Here is an 18,805-nt window from a genome sequence, read left to right as displayed (position 1 = left end):
GGGATGCCAGAACCAATCAGACATAGCACTCGTCAACGTGGTGGTCAGATGCCTCAAATAGTCAATCACCGTGGTCGTGGTGGTCGCGGTGGCCGTCGAGGCAGGGGAGCTCGTCCACCCCCTACAGGTCCAGGTATAGATTCTTTTCTTGATGATTTTCCGTTTGTGGAATTTACAGATGATGAGCTTATTAAGCTTTTTGAGACTGCTGGTTTTAAATTAGGCACTTGTTATGATGGTAAATTGATTGTTATCCATTACCTAAGGGGTTTGCACAAAGAGAGGTTTGAGGCAGTCATGACAGATTTGATTGCTCAAAAACAGGTTCTAGGTGATGAAATATTAGATATCAGCTCCAGTGTGATGCTGGAGAATTCTTAGGGTTGTCTTGGTTTTTTTAATGAGTAAGATTTTAAGTTGGAATATCCGAGGATTGGGAAATCCTCTAGCTAAACGGATTTTGAAAGATATTTTACTTACTAATAAGATTGATATAGTTGGGATACAGGAAACTAAATTAGAAGCCTATCCTTGTCGGTTTTTTAATACTTTAAGTAATACTATAAATACTTGGTATTTTAAGTCTTCTGTTGGTAGTTCAGGTGGAATTTTGGTTGGGATTAATGATGACAAATTTGAGGTCCAAAATGTGTGGATTAAGGATTTTTCTGTTTCACTTCTTTTAAAAAGTAAATGTGATTCTTTTATGTGGATTTTTTCTGTGGTTTATGGTCTGACTGTGTCACAGTTACGTACTTCCTTTTTGTTAGAGTTACGAGATATTTGTAATTTAGGTCCGGCTGCTGTTCTAATTTGTGGTGATTTTAATTTTATTAGGAGGAGGAGTGAGAAAGTTGGTAATTCTTATAATTATGTGTTAAGTAGTAGATTTAATGCATGCATTGCGGATTTAGAACTTCTGGAAATCTCTTTGAATGATCGAAAATTCACTTGGGCACGGTCTGTTTCGTCAAATTCCAAAGCTTTGTTAGACATATTTTTTTGTACAACAGAATGGAATTCTCATTTTCATAATTCAGGTGCTTTTTCTCTACCTAGGATACAATCAGATCATAATCCTATCATTGTTAGTACCCAAGCAGTTTCTTTTCAAGGTAATAAGATTTTTAGGTTTGAGCAAGATTGGCTCCACCAAGATGGTTTTACTGAGTTAGTTATTAAATGGTTACATTCTTATCCTTTGTCTTGTGAATGGGGTAATGGGTGGCGTTTGAAATTACAGTTTTTGAGACAGAAACTTCGAGGCTGGAATAATAATTTTAGAGCCCAACAAAGACTTTCAAAAAAACAGATTTTATTACAATTGGATAGATTTGAGAAATTGGCAGAAAATGATGATTTACTTGATAGTGACATTCAGCAGTGGCATGAGTGTCAACTTGATTTAAAGCAGATTTTTAAGGATGAGGAATTATATTGGCAGAATAGAGCTAAGGTTACATGGTTGTTGGAGGGTGACGCCAATACTAAGTTTTTCCATATCCAAGCATCTGTTAGGAAGAAAAAAAATTCTATTTTTGCTTTACTTATTGATGGTTCTTTAGTACAGGATATGCATGTTATTCGTGAGCACATTACCCAATTTTATAAGAATTTGTTAGGTACTACGACTGAGAGGAGAGTTTATGTTCAATCGTCTTTATGGAGTGATGCTGAGAACTTAAATTCAGATCAAAGGGCTACTTTAGAATCCCCTTTTACATTAGCTGAAATTTCACAAGTTGTTTTTTCTTGCAACCCGTCAAAGGTACCTGGTCCAGACGGATTCTCTTTTCTGTTTTATCAAACTTTCTGGCCTCATATTAAGGATGATTTCATGAAACTAGTAAATGCTTTTTATCATCATCAGTTAGATTTAGAGAAATTGAATATGGCATCAATTTGTTTAATACCTAAGAAGGAGAATGCCTCTGAAATTAGGAATTTTAGGCCAATTAGTCTCATTAATTGTAGTTTGAAGATCATTACAAAGTGTTTAACAAATAGACTTGCTTTATATATGGATGATTTGATTGATTCCTCTCAAAATGCTTTTATACGAGGGAGGTTTATTATGGATAATATTGTGGTCAGGGGCGGATCCATAAAGGCCCAAGGGTAGGCACTTGCCTACCCCTGAAATTGGAATTTTATTTTGGGCCCAGTATATATTTACTCCAGTGCCTACCCCTGATTCAATACTGTGCCTAACCCTGGCCCAAAGAAAAATAAATAGCAAAGCCCATTACGCTGCGCTGGAGAGAAATCTGATCTGCTACTTTTCGTTTTTGCTGCTTGATTAAAAAAGACGACTTTGCATCTTCTGATACGCTTAACAAGTTAACAGAGCAAAATAAAAGAAATGATTTCATTTGCTACTTTTCACTGCTGGACCAGAGAGTAAAAAAAAAAAATACTTCATTTCCTAATTCTTGTTTGCTGCTGGGAGTCGGAGAGCAAAACAAAAAAAGAAGACCTCGCTTATTCACTGGAAAAAGAAAAAGACCTCCATTTGGTGGAGAAAGAAAGGGCCTCTGCCCTTCGCCTCAACATGCAAACACGCTAGAGAGAAGAATCGTGCCTCTTCTCTCTCCGCCCGTCCTCTTCACGCACCAGCAGCTCCTTCTCCTCCTCTTTCGTTATTTTTGGAAGATCTCAATTTCTAGTTTTAATTAATCAATTAAATTAATGTTTGCATAACTCATGTAGAATTGAAATGGTTTGGTGAATTATTGCTTGAATTCTTGAATTTCACACCTTAGTGCTTTATCAATTGAATTTACTCGGTTTTAGTGCTTTATTAGGAATTCAAATAATAATAAACTTTTTGCTTCGCACTTGGATAAATGTTGATTATTTGGAACTGGTACAAAGGTTTCTAATTTTGCAACACAATGGTTCCAGCATAGACAATTATATTGGTACTGATAAACCATATTTCATTTTTCTGAAGTTCCCCTAATTATGGTTTGGGATCTAGGGGTTTAGGGTTTTATTCAGGCTCTATTGAGAATTTTTCACTTTGAAATTCAATGCAATAAACCTTTATTGGTAAACATAAGACCACCAATTTACCTTGTTATTTTGCCTTTATCATGGTGATTATTTTTTATTTAATACCCGATAACTTAATGGATTTGAACCCGATTAACTATTTGAACCCGTTTAGTGCCCTATCCTGACGTAAATCCTGGATCCGCCCTGATTGTGGTGGCACATGAGGTGTTACATTCAGTTAGACTAAGTAAACAACAGGGAGTGCTTTTCAAATTGGATTTTGAAAAAGCCTATGACCGGGTTAATTGGGGATTTCTTTTAGAAGTCTTAAAACATCGGGGTTTTGGTGCTAGATTTATTACATGGATTCATAATCTTTTAATTAGTGGAAAAAATGCATTAATTTAAATGGTGAGTTCGGTTCTTATTTTCATTGTAAGAGAGGATTACGACAGGGGGATCCGTTATCCCCGTTCTTATTTAACCTTGTAGCTGATGTGTTGAATAAAATATTGTTGAATGCTAGTAGGGCTTGTTTGTTACAGGGGTTAGGTAATTTTCCTATTGTAGGTAATATTTTGAATTTGCAATTTGCTGACGACACTTTGTTGTTTATCCAAGCAGATAGGAAGATGATCCATACTTTAAAATGGTTGTTGCTTTGTTTTGAAAACTTATCAGGTCTTAAGATAAATTTCGATAAAAGTGAAATGGTCCCTTTGAATATTAGTGATAGCACAGGTCATGATTTAGCTCAGATTGTAGGTTGCAAACTAGTCTCCCTTCCAATTACATATTTAGGTGTTCCTTTGCATTGGAAGAAATTACAGGACAGTCATTGGATGCCTCTTATTGAAAAAATTGAGAAACGTTTACAAACTTGGAAGGGGAAGTTACTGTCAATGGGAGGGAAGGTTACATTGTTGAATGCAGTAATTTCGGCGATACCATTATATTGGTTATCTCTTTATAATATGCCTAGTAAAGTGAGAATCAAGATTGATAGAATTAGGAGAAATTTTTTATGGTTTGGAGGTAATACCGTGAGGAAAAAATATTCTTTGATAGCTTGGGATCAAGTCTGTAGGAGTAAAAAACAGGGGGGCTTAGGTGTATTGGATTTAAAGAGAATGAATTCAGCTTTGTTAGCTAAGTGGTTGTTCAGATTTTATGATTCAAGAGTTACAGGTACATGGAAGCTTGTCTTACTTGACAAATATAGCAGTACAGGTCAGATGCGAACTAAATCATCTTTATGGTCAGGTATTCTGACAACTATCCATCTTGTGCAGGTTAGCTCTTATTGGAAGGTGGGTAATGGTAAGAATGTTCGATTCTGGTTAGATAAATGGCATGGTGAGATTGTTCTTTTTGATGAATACCCTAATCTGTTTCAGATTACGTATAATAAATATATCACTGTGCATGAGGTTTTGTCAGGTGCTTTTATTAACTTAGAATTTGCGAGACAGTTACATGGGGTTTATCTTATAGAATGGTGCTCTATCGTTAACCAATTTTCGAGTTTTAGTTTGACTACCGTACCAGATCAGATATTGTGGAGATGGACTCCGCATGGTAATTTCTCAGTTCATTCATTTTATAGTTGGCTCGAATATGGCGGGGTTCCTAATATTGAATTTAAGAGTATATGGGCTGCTACCATCCCCCTCAAAATTAAAATTTTTTTATGGTTGGTTAAGCAAAATAGGGTTTTAACAAGAGATAACCTTAGTAGGAGAGGGTGGTCTGGAAATTTGCAATGTGTATATTGTTCCGAGATGGAGTCGGTTGATCATTTATTTGTCAATTGTCATTTTGCTAGATCTATTTGGGCATGGATTGCTACGTTTAATAGGTTTGTTTTTGTATGTAATTCTGTTGTTGATTTATGGGAGTTGGATTATTGCATCCCTCTCAAAGATGCTAATCTTGTTGAGATAATCCGAGGGGCTGTTTTATGGAACATATGGTTGGACAGGAACAGGATTTTATTTAATGCAGGTCGCGTATACACTGTACAGGTTTTAGGAGCCAAGATTATGGCTCTAGCTAAATTTTGGGCTACGAATCAAAAATCTAATCTTACATCTCAACTTAATCTAATTTTACCTTCTGATTTGAAGGACCTGATAGGTTCCACTATGGGTTCCATGGAGGCTATACAAGATTCAACCCATATGCATGGTCTAGGGATAACTTTGATGGATGATGTGTCTGACTCAAGCTCCTCCATATCCTTTGCCAATTAATAGGCGTACAGGGTCCCTTTTGTCTATTGGCATGTCTATGATTTTTGTAGTGTTGTTATAGCTTGTTACATTGTTTACTTGTTTTGGTTTTGCCAAGTTGTAGTAGGTTACTGTGTGTTGTTTCAGTTTGTTGATGTATCAATCTCGTCTGATTGGTACTAATTGGATATTGTATGATTTTCTGTTATATGAAAATCGGTGGCTAAGCCACTTCTTTCAAAAAAAAAAAAAGGTTAAATAAGTCCTCATTTCAATGTGATGCAAGACCATTTGGTGATAAGAAATGACATGGTACATGTGATTGGTATCTGTGATGTGGATTTTAGGAATTAGTTAATTTTCATACACCTTGTTTCAAATTAATGGAAAATATATTTTGTGGGTACTAGTTCCTTATTTTACTCTAGGGATACCTATGATGACTAGTCAGTGTGTGTTTAATTGTGTTTACCTTGTGGTTTACTGTGTGTTTAATTATGTTTGTATCTGTTAAATCGTAGTTAATTTAGGTTTATTTTGAAATTGTGTCCAAATTTTAATATTGATAGCATGCTTGATTGTTTTATGTTGGATGCATGTACTCTTGTTAATTAGTACCTCCTGCCTCCTCACTCTTCCACGTAGATTATTCTGACATGTTTAATATTACAGGTCAGATCTTTACCTAAATAACTAAATCTTGTTAATGTTACTCTAATAATAGTTGTTGTGATATAAATAATCTGACACTGTATTGTAACATACCAGACTAGCAAAACTCCGAAACTGGTACTGTACCCAACCACCAAAACTCCAAAATTGATGACATTCCAAATTTATATGCTTTCTATAAAATTTAGAGTTAAAGAATTTCACTTGATGAATATTTTTCAAATTTTTCCAATTTTTTTTTCCTGGCTAACTTCTTCAAATTTCACTTGAAGAATATTTTCATCACCAAGAACACGTTGTAGGTGTGTTTTTGTAGACTCAAGAAAAGGACCCTGTACATAACAGATAATTAACAATTATGCAAAAGTTGTAAGAACAATAATACAAGTATCTTTCACTACTAGTAAGAACCTTGAATATAGCATTTCCTTGAAGATCGACATAGTAGCGGTAGACATGTGTTTTGCCATGTCCCAGTCCAAAATTTGTAATATTATTACTCTCCGACATAAATGCCTCGCTCTTTGAAGTATTGAGCTATTACAATGGTAATCATAATTCAATTAGGAAAGGGAAGCCTTGATTTAGTTTAGTCCATAGTACGTAGACTCATAGTGCTATGTGTTTACCAATTGAACTTGACATTTTACTGTTTCTCATCATACATTTTACTGCAACTCACAGATTGAACTATTACTGTTTCTCATCTTACATATTACACCTTTTTATGTATCATTTTAATGCCACCTTGTTGTGATATACACTTCTTGCAAAATTAGTACCATTAATTTTGGTCATGTTATGAACAAAAACTAACATCATTTTTCTTGGGCACTGTGGTGTACGTAGGATCTAGCCACTGCTATTAGAGCTCAGCAGGAAGGGCCTTACCAATCACTCCTAAGTCAAGCACAAGTTGGACAAGAGGCAGCAACAGGTGAAGTTGCAATGGACATGTGGTTTTGGACAGATAACTAGACCAATGGCTTGGCATTCTAGTAACCCTTTTAGCATCAGTAGGGTACTTTGAAGTTCTAACATGTGAAAAGCAATATAAATTAAGTGGTTGTTATGCTATTTTGTAAATTTTTGTATATGGTTTAACCATATATTTTGGGTCTAGGCACAAGCCATTTACATTAAAGTGGTTGTTATGCTATTTTGTTTTTGGCACAAAGAATGCTTGATAATATTATGCTGATGAATGGTTATTACAAGGTTTCTCCTTATTGCAATGTGTTGTTATTAAATCTTATTTACTTTGAAATGTAAATGATTAATGGGTGGGAATTGGCTTCGTACCGGGGTGGTACAATATTGGTATTGGATTGTAGAATTATAAAATTGTGATTTTCTTTTTCATTTTTCATCAATTATTTACATCGCAACATCCAATAAAAAAAACAACTAAAATTTCCTGGCAAATAAACATGTGGGACCCACGTTCATACCCATGCAATTAATCAAGTGGGTCCCATTGTCGATGCCCATGTAACAAAAATGGGTGGGGCCCACAATACATGAATGGGACCCGCGGTTCTCTCCTTGCAATTACTTGGATGGGTCCCACGTTTCTCTCCTTGCAAATACTTGGAGGGGTCCCACACTTCTCTCCTTGTAAATACTCCAGCCAGGCGTCAAAGCTGAAAGTTGTAACATGCGTACTTATTCCAAGGGTAAGCTCATGTTAAAAGCCATTTTAGAGTAATAACATGGGTGTCCTTGTATTTGCTGAGCAGTTACAAGGGAGATATAGACATGGGTACTTGTAACATGGGGGGCGCATGTTAATCACGTTTTTAGGACTTATAACATAAGCGTGCACATGTAATAAGCCATTTTCAGACCCTTGGTACAAAAGAGAATTCTGGTAGTGGCTCCCAGTGATAAGCTGAAATTGTATCTATTGAAACCTAGGGTTTGTTATGTAAATTAAGCCAAGTTTTCATTAATTTAGGTTTAATTAGGTTAGAAGTGTCCAAAAGTTCAAGTTACTGCCCTAGTTATGTTTATTTTGCAGGTAATCAAGTGTTTGGAGCTTAAAGGAGCAAAACGGGTGATTTGTAGCAAGTTAGCACAAAGTTTGGAGCAGCTTTCACTTTCATTGCGGCCTGAAATGAACTCATTGCGGCCCGCAACCAAACAAGTCAGAGCCACTTCATTTCCTGCACTTTCATTGCGGTCCGCAACCAAATCCATTGCGGCCCGAAATGACTTTTACAGATTTTCTGCACTTTCATTGCGGCCCGCAACCAAATCCATTGCGGCCCGAAATGAGTTACAGTTTTCTGCGCGATAAATTCTTAACTGCCTCCACTCATTGCAGCCCGTAATAGATGTTATTGCGGCCCGCAATAAGGCGGTTCAGAGCCCGAATTTGCTATTTTTAGGGAGTTATTTTTAGGTTTTGCTAGGGGTATAAAAGGGGGACTTGTAGAACAGAAAAGGATGTTTTTTAGGGGAGAATTTCTGGTTTTAAAACAAGGAAAAGAAAAGGAAAGCAAGAGGAGAGAAGAAGGAAGAAGAGATCATTGATCAATCGGTTTTATTATTTTCTTTCCTTTGGAACTCTTTTATTCTTTTGATTTTATTTGTGCTTTAGCCATGACTGGCTAAGGGCTTTCTAGGGTTGATTAGGGTTGTACTTGAAACTTTTGTTACGATTTAGTTGGTTTTATTTTATATATTCTTGTTCTTTGTTATGTTCTATTCTTTATTTTAATTGATTATGAAGACTTAATCGAAATCGCATGAAATCTTAGGATTTGGTATTTGCAATTGAGAAATTGAATATTAGGTCCAGACCATAAAGAATAGGGTATTTGATAGGCTAGGTACCGAGAGGTGATGCTTGTCTTATACGGGCTTTACCCAATAGTTTAGATAAATTGTGCCAAGTACCGAGAGGTGAAAGATGGTTTTCTGAATTATTGGGACAGTAAGGACTTAATGACTTTAGATTAGAGTAGTCAAGTACCGAGAGGTGACGTTTATTCTAATTTAAAGATGGTACTAATATAGAGATATTACTTTGTACCTACAATACCCAACTGTGCCTTCATAAATATTAGAACAAAATTTATAAACCAATTAGTCGTGACATTAGTGGATAGGAACCCTACGAAACCCTAATTTCTCATACTTGTTAAAAATCAGACTTTGCTTTAAAGACTTTAGTTTAATTCAGTTTAATTACAATCAAACCAACCTTTTGAACAAACAAAAACCTTTTTATTTTCTTTTACTAAATTAAATTGTTAGGTTAGATTTAATATTCCAACTTGTCCCTGTGGAGACGATCCCTAAGTACTACTCGATAAGGTTGTACACTTGCAGCCGGATTGAGTGCAATTTAGGAATTATTACTTGTATTGTAATAATCACATCACCCAGGTACGTAAAAATTAAGTCTTGTTCGGATCTCTTTTAGGTTTCAATTGGGTCTGTTGGTGGTGGGAGATAGACATTGAGCTTTTCCCATTTTGACATGATTTCAGTTACTAATTCATTATTACTTTGGGTACGTACTATGTTTAATTTGGGCAAACTCTTGTTTAAGGCTAAAGATATATATGAGCAAAGTTTTTTTGATGACCATACCTTCTTTTGGCTTTGTCCCAAACCTCCTTTGATGTGCTGGAGTACATAAGTACGTTGGAAATATGAGGTTCCATTGTGCTAAGTAACCATGTCATGATCATTTGATCGGTGGTCTTCCATTTTTCTATCTTTGTTGTCTCTTCGGAAGTTGCAACAACACTCTTTTCTGGTTTGGGTTTTTCTTTGATTCCAATAACAAAGTTTAGCTTTCCTTTGCCACCGAGACCAATCGTTACTTATCTGGACCAGGGGATGTAATTTCTGTTGCCATTGTGACAACAAACTAACAACCAAATTATTTGATCCTAATTACATCCTAATTATAAGCTAGGTGTCACAGCTGTATTGTGGATGCTAGCACTTATTTGTTCATATTTACAGCCTATGATGAATATTATGAGGCTATCATTTCTATTTTTCTATTTCTCAACAATTTATCACAATCACAACCTTTGATCTGTCAAATAAAATGCAATTAATAATGATGTGATGTCTAATATATAATTAACGACAATGCAGCAGATCGACTTGGCTGGTTGCAGAAGCTTCAAATTGTGACATATAATACTTTTATTCTTTACCAATTTCGCCATTCTTAGTGTATTGTTGTTGGATGCACCCTTGACCCTTGTTGGATTTGTTGCAAATTCTAGCGGTTTTCGGCCCAAATTTAAAATTTTGATTAAACATAAAATCTGATGAACTGATTATCAAAGTTACTTTTTACTGGATCCTCCTTTTTTATTTTAAAATAAAAACTCCAAAGTCCAATTAAACCCATTTTTGTCTTCTGCAAGACTGGAACGCTTTTTAATTCTTTAGGATGAATGTGTTTTTATTTTGGAAAATATTTCAAATTTGACCGAGCATGCTTAATATGTGATCTTTGACAGGGATAAGATCATGCATCTATCAGAGGAAAATAAATCTGCTGTAATTCTTGGGGAATTACAGAACCCTGAAATCCCAATCTGAACCGTTAGTATTTCTCGAGATTTGTACATGAAAACTTACTTTTTTTTTTAGATCTGTGCAGAAAATATTTGAAGGGTTGATATTGGAATTTCAGGATCCTGTAATCCCTTTCAGGATTACAGCAGATTCGGATTCCTATCTGAGAGCATAACACAATCACTTGGCAGAATTCAAGAATTGTAGTCAAACCAGCAAATACAATTTTAAAATTAATGCTCCATTTTCTAAAATTCTACAATAGCAATTTTATCTTCAGAAATTTATATATATCCCCATCAAAACTTTTTTTTTTAGATATATCCTCATCATAACTCTAATTTTAGTTATATCCCCAGAGGCTGGCTACTCTACTTCCATAAGCATATGAGGGTATATACTTATAAGTCATTTTTTCATTTTCAAAATCCAAAAAATTGATCTAAACCGTTAGATGTGATCTCTATATTGAAATGTGCTTGGAGACCAAATTTTACATTTTTCTGAATTTTTTTACTATTAATTAAGCCACTTTGAAAATTGCTGATCCAACGGTGGCTTCTGATTTTACTATTTTGTTAAGCCACCGTTGGATCAGTGATTTCCAAAGTGGCTTAATAAATAGTAAAAAAAAAAAATCAGAAAAATGTAAAATTTGGTCTCCAAGCACATTTCAATATAGAGATTACATCTAACGGTTCAGATCGACTTTTTATATTTTCAAAATGAAAAAATGACTTATAAGCATATACTCTCATATGCTTATGTAAGTAGAGTAGCCAACATCTATATCCCCATCAAAATTAAATGATTTTATTTATATCCCCATTTCTTCATTTAACCTCTTAAAATTTAAGATAAATATTAATAAAATCTTTAAAAGACTGTTTTGCACGGTAATTTTGATGAAGGGCAAAACTGTCTTTTAAAGATGTTATTAATATTTATCTTAAATTTTGAGAGGTTAAATGAAGAAATTGGGATATAAATAAAACAATTTAGTTTTAATGGGGATATAACTAAATATAGAGAGAAGTTTTGATGGGGATATATATAAATTTCTCAAAAATTATAGTAATCGAAGGCTAAGACCAAGTTATGTAATTATAAATTGTTTCAACTAGCTAGATTTTCACAACGAGGTTGCATCCAGAATGTACGTATTCAGAAATTGAATAGTCACCCACCATAATTATTGTTACATGTGCCAGCAAATGAAGTTATGGTTAGTAATATCATAATCATCCAAAATAGAACAAATTCTGACGGAGGATGGTTCATGGTAGGATATGTAAAAATGAATTCTCATGTTCTAATTTGAAAGTGGTGTTTCGGGACTTATACGAAATAGTTGCTTGTATATACAATAAAACAAAAGATAAAACAGAGAAAGTAACATTAAACCACTTCACATCCATATATTAAACACACTAATACAAAACACTAATAAAAAAAAAAAAACTTAATGACTAACTATTTATGCAAGCTCTGCTTCATTAAGCTGGCTAACACCTTTTCGAGTACACATGACCATATATAGTATTAGCTGGACATTTATCGTTTACGTTTTCCACAATAAATAAAGGCAGAAAGTTACATATACGCTCAACAGGCACTACACACGGCAAAGAAATACAAACTCGAAATACAAACTCCCTCTTGCATTATTTAAGGCAGATTTCACCAAAGCCTTCGACACGGTGAGTTGGCATTTTATAACAGAGGTAATGATGAATCAAGGCTTCCCACTGAAATATATAGCTTGGATCCGAAATGCAATCCTGACGGGCTCCTCTCAAATCATGATTAATGGGTTACTAGGACGTAAAATAATCTTGAAACGAGGGGTACGTCAAGGAGACCCGCTGTCCCCGCTTCTCTTCATCTTAGCTATAGATTTTCTTGCGAGATACTCTCAGAAACTTGCAAATTCAGGAGCGACCAAACTAGCTTTTGAAGGAATGTCACCTTGTCTACTATATGCCGACGACGCTCTTTTCTTTGTAAAACCCGAAATCCAACAGCTCCAAGCACTACAAGTGATGCTGACAGTTTTCCAAAGACTCTCTGGCTTATCAGTAAACTTATCCAAGTCAGAATTAGTAGTCTCAAATGGAACGGAAGCGACGAATCAAGAGCTTGCAAATGTAATAGGTTGTAAACTTGGAACTTTCCCATTCACATACTTGGGCCTCCCGTTATCAAATTCGAGATTGCCAAAAAGGCAAAAACAGCCTTTCTACCATTACTGCATAGAATGAACAAGCGACTCGCCGGATGGGCGGCAGCGCACCTATCCATAGCAGGTCGGATGGTACTATTGAATTCAGTATTATCATCTCTACCTACCTATTTATGTCATGCCTCAAGTTGCCAAATTGGGTAATACAAAAAATTGACAAAATTAGAAGATCTTTTTTATGGCAAGGGGTATCTCCTCAAACCAAAAAAATACATCTTGCTAATTGGGAGTTGGCATGTACACCGAAAAAATTAGGAGGAATGGGGATAATGGATTTAACCATCTTCAATCAGGCGCTCTTGATTAAATGGTATTGGCTGTGGAAAAAACCTGAAATTTTTTTGTGAACCTTTGCTGCAACAGAACCTTGACTCAACTGGTATGCTACCAGAATCTCCCATATTCACAACTGCAATAAAACCCGCAATCCAATTCTGTCAGAGCTTCTTTACACACATACCAGGAAATGGTCAACAAATAATGCTTTGGAACAATAATTGGGGAAATGGCTTACTCAGAGATGATCTCCTAAACCTATTCTCGCATGCAATCAATGAAAATATCACATTACAAGAAGCTGCCACAACCCCAATTCAGTCATTGTTCAGACAACCTTTGACTTTAGAAGCTCTCAGTGAAATACAAACCTTACAACAGATGCTTCATGCGATCCTCTTATCTTCAGATGCACAAGATGATATCTCTTGGAAAGGAACAAGCAATGGAAATTACACGGTAAAAAGTGCATACTTGCTGATGAAGAATACACCTAGAATACAACACAAGGTGCATAGAGTGTGGGCTTTGAAGGTGCCACCAAGGGTGAAAGTCTTTGGTTGGCTCATGTTGCGTAATCGACTACTGACAATTGATAATCTACACCAAAGGGGACTGACAATCCCAAACAGATGTGTGCTATGCAAATCCAACCTAGAGACAATTCACCACTTGTTTAATGCATGTCCTTACTCCCTTGCATTATTCAATAAGCTAGAAATGGAGAAACCAAGTATGATAGCAGGAAAATCAACCTTTTCGGCTTCAAGAACAGCATCCATCCTCTCCACAAGGGCTTCAAAAGAATACAAGACGACTACCTTAATTGCTCAATTCATCATATGGAGAGAAAGATGTGCAAGAACGTTTGGAGAAGTGAACAAAGACATAACAGAATTGATGCAAGAGATCGACATGCAATTGCATTTCATAACAAAATGATGAAATAATCAACTACTGTTCAGCAGTACGCCAAATTTTGAAGCTACTGTTCTCCTTTCCTTTACTATTTTATCTTAGTTTTTGTTTAATTTCACTTTCTTATTTAGCTCAATCATCTTGAGCAAATTGTAATTTTATTTCTAGGAGTTACATCTCCAATGTAACTCAAACTTCAATGAATCAAATACGGGCTAGACCCATATTTTCTTCAAAAAAACAATAAATAAAGGTGAAGAATAACAAAATAGGAGCCGCCCAAAATATAAACATATAAAGGATGAGCCACTTCCCAAACTGCTTCCTCAATCATGTACCCTTTATGTGAGTTCACCAACACATAGACATTCTCTCCTTCTCGCATTGCTACTGCCACAACGTTAACCATTTCTTCCTCCTCCATCTTCATTCTCTTGTTTTTAATAGCAACCCCTCGTGCCCAGCTATTGTCATCACTTTCTATTATGAGAAGACTATGATTTGTAGCAACAACTATTGATTTCTCAGTTTGCAACACAATGGCCTGGCCGGATGGTGCCAGTGGCATTGAACTATCTCTAGGTAATACCTCTTTCACTGTGCCGTCTGTTGTATTCAATTTCAAGATCTTTCCTGTTGTTGTCTATATATATAATGGAAGAAATACATAAATTTTGGAACTTGTGTGTTGATAATTTTTGGAACTTGTGTGTTGGCTGCAAGGATAAGAAATTAAGGAAAAAAATAAATCGTGACAACCGATTTTATTCATCCAATTAGATGAGGGAGATTCAAGAAATTCTAACCTAGCTGGAAATCATGTTTATTTTTTTCATTTGGTAACTTTTTTGGCAATCAAAATTTACATGAACTCAATTTTTTGCAAAATTACCTAATAAAACATATAGCCTGTGTGTGGGGGTGATATGTGGTTAACCAATAACTTAATAAAAAAAATCCCTTAAAATAAAGAACTAATATACATGATTGAAAATATTAGAGAGAAATATAAATTAAAATTAATATGAGAGATTCAGGTAAATGGAAGATATTACAAGCACTCTGATGCACCCTATTGGATTGGTAATTAAATTTTAATTTTGACAAGCATTTGTGACAAATTCTATAGTCTATATTGCATACCTGTAGAACAATGATGTATCCATGACTAAGATACACGATCCCACCGAGTCCCTTATCACCGGAAATTTTAAATTCTGAAATCTCTTTCTTGCTATCTCTTTGGAGCCCCACTTTCAACACAACCCCTCTTCTGGCACTGCTAACAAACACCTCCCCACTGTTTAAATCCACCACGACCCCACCAGGAACACCATCCAACTCTGACAAACGCACTGCACAAATTCTCCTGTATGATTTCAAATCATAAGCAAAGACAAATGAAGGATTTGAGAAGACAACAATCAGCCGAAGACGTATCTGATCAACAGCAAGAGCGGTTACTGAGACACCACTGCTATTGAAAAAAGGTTCTGAAATGAGGCACTCGACTGTTCCTTCATCAGAGATGGCATAAATAGTGGGGCCTATGGCTGATCCGGCAACAAAGTGTTGTGCGGTCGGATTCCATACTAGACTTGAAAATTGGAGAGTGGTGGTGTAATTAATATTAATGATGTGGCGTGCCGAGCAGGGAGTAGTGTTCAAGACCAGGAGGAAGATGAGAGAAAATAGCAACAAAGGACACATCGAGGCAGTTTTGATTTTGGGGCAAGTAAATGTTTGGGAGATTTTGGTTTTGATAATTTCTAGATACATTTATATGAATCTTATAATTTATATATTTAATAACATTTAATTTGGTCTTCCGAACAAAAATACAATAATGAGTTATGTTTTTTTTGCTTAGCTAAAATTATCATTATATCTTCCAACTTTTTTTGCCCTTATTTAGATTGTATGCTCTCTATATATATAATGCGTTATGTTTTTTTTGCTTGGCTAAAATTATCATTACATCTTCCAACTTTTTTTTGCCCTTATTTAGATTGTATGACATACATACATACATACATACATACATACATACGGTGGTTGCTGATTTTACTGTTTTGCTAAGTCACCGTTAGATCAACAATTTTGTAAAATACTTAATAAATAGTAAAAAAATTCATAAAAATATAAAATTTGATCTCCAAGCACATATTAATATGGAGAACAAGATGAACTGTTTGGATCAGTCATTTGGATTTTGAATTTTAGATTTATGATCCAATGCACAAATCACTCCATATATATATAGGACTTGGCTACGGTGCTATGGGTAGCTAAGAGGCCTCCCGTGCTACGGCTCAATATTCGACTTTTCAAAATGCTAACGGTCGATCCGAACCGTTCATCTTGTTCTCCATATTAATATGTGCTTGGAGACCAAATTTTACATTTTTTGGAAATTTTTTACTATTTTTTTAGATTTATTGAAAATCGCTGTTTTTCAGACAAATCTGGACCATAAAAAACAGCGATATTCAATAAATCTAAAAAATTAGTAAAAAATTTCCAAAAAATGTAAAATTTGGTCTCCAAACACATATTAATATGGAGAACAAGATGAACGGTTCGGATCGACCGTTCGGATTTTGAAAACTCGAATATTGAGCCGTAGCACGGGAGGCCTCTTAGCTACCCATAGCATATTAGCCAAATCCTATATATATATATATATATTGTTAACTCAGATTAGATATATTTGCTATTTTTCAAAATATTTGAATAAAAATAGAAAAAGCATAGTTGTATCAGAAAATTAGTAAATCGTAGACCTTAATTAAAGATACAAATCTGTAATGTCCATTTTTTTTGTAGTTATAAATGGAGGGAAGAGAGTACAAATGTACAATGTGATATCTATATATATTGAATTTATATTATTGTATATATAATTTCGAAAGGGTCTTTATTGTAAAGACTAAGGACTATTTATAGGCAGACTAATGACATTTTCAATGACCCCTCTAATTGTGCACAGATATAAATCTGAAAAATATATTTCATCGAAAATTAGGCAGACTAATGACATTTCAAGGTGCCGAAGACCAAATTAGTTAGAGAAGCTCATAACACTGGCAAATCTTTTGGGAATAACCAATAACCATTGTACCGAAAGCCTGATATTGTGATACAAATTAGCCGATTTATACTTTCTTTTACTTTCCTCCTACTCAATTAGTTGTAAATGAACATATACGTATAATATATAGAACTAGCTATAAAATTCAGCAAACCGAAAGGTAATGAAAAACGAAAGTTTTTATTTCATTAGTAAATTAAGAAATTCGGAATCATTGAGAAATAAATAAAAAATAATATTTGCATTCGGTACGTTCAACAAAGGTTTGACATATGGAAAGTTCATATATTTGTATAATATTTTATAGATATAACAATCAGCATATATAATACAAAAAATTATGGATTTTTATATCAATCACATATTCTAATTGTTTCTTGTATTTTGTTAATTTATCGCAAAAATTAGGGACTCAAGTTTGCACATTTATCATATCATTTGCATAAAAGTTTGTTTGGACACTCCTTTCAAAATAAATTTCTTCAAGGCTATCTACATTTTTAATGAAAACAAATATTCCGGCCTGCAAAGTCCTTTCTATATATTTTGAATAAATTTCTTCAAGACTATCTACATTTTTAATGAAAACAAATAATCCGGTCAATTGTAGAATATGGAGAGTGTTTTACAAGATATAGTTCACAATTATATAACTTTATTTTTGTTTTTTGTCTTTTGCAAGATGATATTACTAAAGAATGCATTATTCTAGTGATGAGGCTTTTAACTCATCGAAACAATACTAAACAAATGGTTATGAAGTAAAAGTTTTTGTATGTTGAATAGTATACTTGTGTGGAATGTATGAATTTGTGTTTAGAATGTTATTGTTTGTTTTTGCTACTGTTGAACAATGATGTTTTCAATAGTGACAGTTTATACTTGTGAACCGTTACTAATGTTTAACAATGTGGTTGTGAAATAGTTGATGTATTGATGTTTTATAGTTTGCATATGTTAGTTTTACTGTTTACATCTTTTAAATTTATAGTATTGAAGTTTGCAGTGTGTTTATCTCAGTTTTATAGTGTTTTAGGTTTCAAATTTACAGTTTTATAGCTTACGTTTGGGAATTTTACAGTATGTGTAGTGTTAATTTACAGGATATAGATGCATATATAAATATGAATAATTGAAGAAAAATTATGAAAAAAAAATTAAAAAAAAATTAAATTAATTTAAATTAAAAAAATGATTCAAAAAAATTAATTTTGATACAAAAAATTAATATTACATAATTTCTGGGATTATTTTGAAAAAAATGCAATTTTGAGAAGTAGTTCAGTTTTAAAATGTTCTATAAGGTTTTAAAACTGTCATTAATTGTAAGTTAGAGAAGTACACCAAGTAGTCCAGCAGCAAGTACAATTAGTTTGGCAAGTTGTGCAAGTTGCAAGTATACAAAGTGGTCCCGCTAGATGTTATAATTTTAAAGTGAGTTTTGTATATGACTCGATATATGAGATTCTAGTATAAAATTGAGATTTTACAGTATTCGCGCAAGTCAAATGACAGTTTTTTTGTGGAAAAACTGTAAACAACTCATTGTGGACAATTAGACGCTTCCTTATTTTAATTCAGCTGGGCCTTCTAGTTCAAGATGCGCTCTGGGTCGTTAGGATTGTGACGTATGGGCGTTAAGATCTGCGCAGCGCTAGATTGGGTTTCAATTAAATCAGGGCCACTGAGATACGGACTGGACCGTCAGGATGAGACCCGTGGATTTTGATATTAGTATAAACGCTATAATGAGGTTTAAGTTGGTCTTAGGCCGCTGACAAATGGTCCCCGGCTGGTCAGTAGCCGTTGGGGCTCTGAGTGATGTAT

The 18,805-nt window shown here is 34.5% G+C and overlaps 1 protein-coding gene across 1 annotated transcript; it reads right to left on the bottom strand.

Annotated features, from left to right (window-relative positions):
• Window positions 1-14,083: 14,083 nt before the first annotated feature.
• Window positions 14,084-15,615, bottom strand: LOC144543908 (uncharacterized). The gene is made up of 3 exons (XM_078292359.1): window positions 15,031-15,615; window positions 14,226-14,530; window positions 14,084-14,117 (listed from the first exon to the last, which is right to left on the bottom strand). The coding sequence occupies exons 1-3, from the start codon at window positions 15,595-15,597 to the stop codon at window positions 14,084-14,086; spliced, it is 906 nt and encodes a 301-aa protein (XP_078148485.1). The 5' UTR covers window positions 15,598-15,615.
• Between the last annotated feature and the right edge of the window lie 3,190 nt (window positions 15,616-18,805).

Source organism: Carex rostrata, chromosome 25 (genome assembly GCF_964058835.1).
Source record: "Carex rostrata chromosome 25, lpCarRost1.2, whole genome shotgun sequence".
In the NCBI taxonomy this organism is placed as follows: domain Eukaryota; kingdom Viridiplantae; phylum Streptophyta; class Magnoliopsida; order Poales; family Cyperaceae; genus Carex; species Carex rostrata.
This window is presented reverse-complemented; position numbering and strand designations above follow the sequence as displayed.

Coding starts and splice junctions, on each gene's coding strand:
- LOC144543908 (XM_078292359.1), bottom strand. CDS start 15,597: ATGTGTCCTTTGTTGCTATTTTCTCTCATCTTCCTCCTGGTCTTGAAC. Junction 14,531..15,030: donor GATACATCATTGTTCTACAG/GTATGCAATATA, acceptor TTATATATATAG/ACAACAACAGGAAAGATCTT. Junction 14,118..14,225: donor TTGGTGAACTCACATAAAGG/GTACATGATTGA, acceptor GTTTTTTTGAAG/AAAATATGGGTCTAGCCCGT.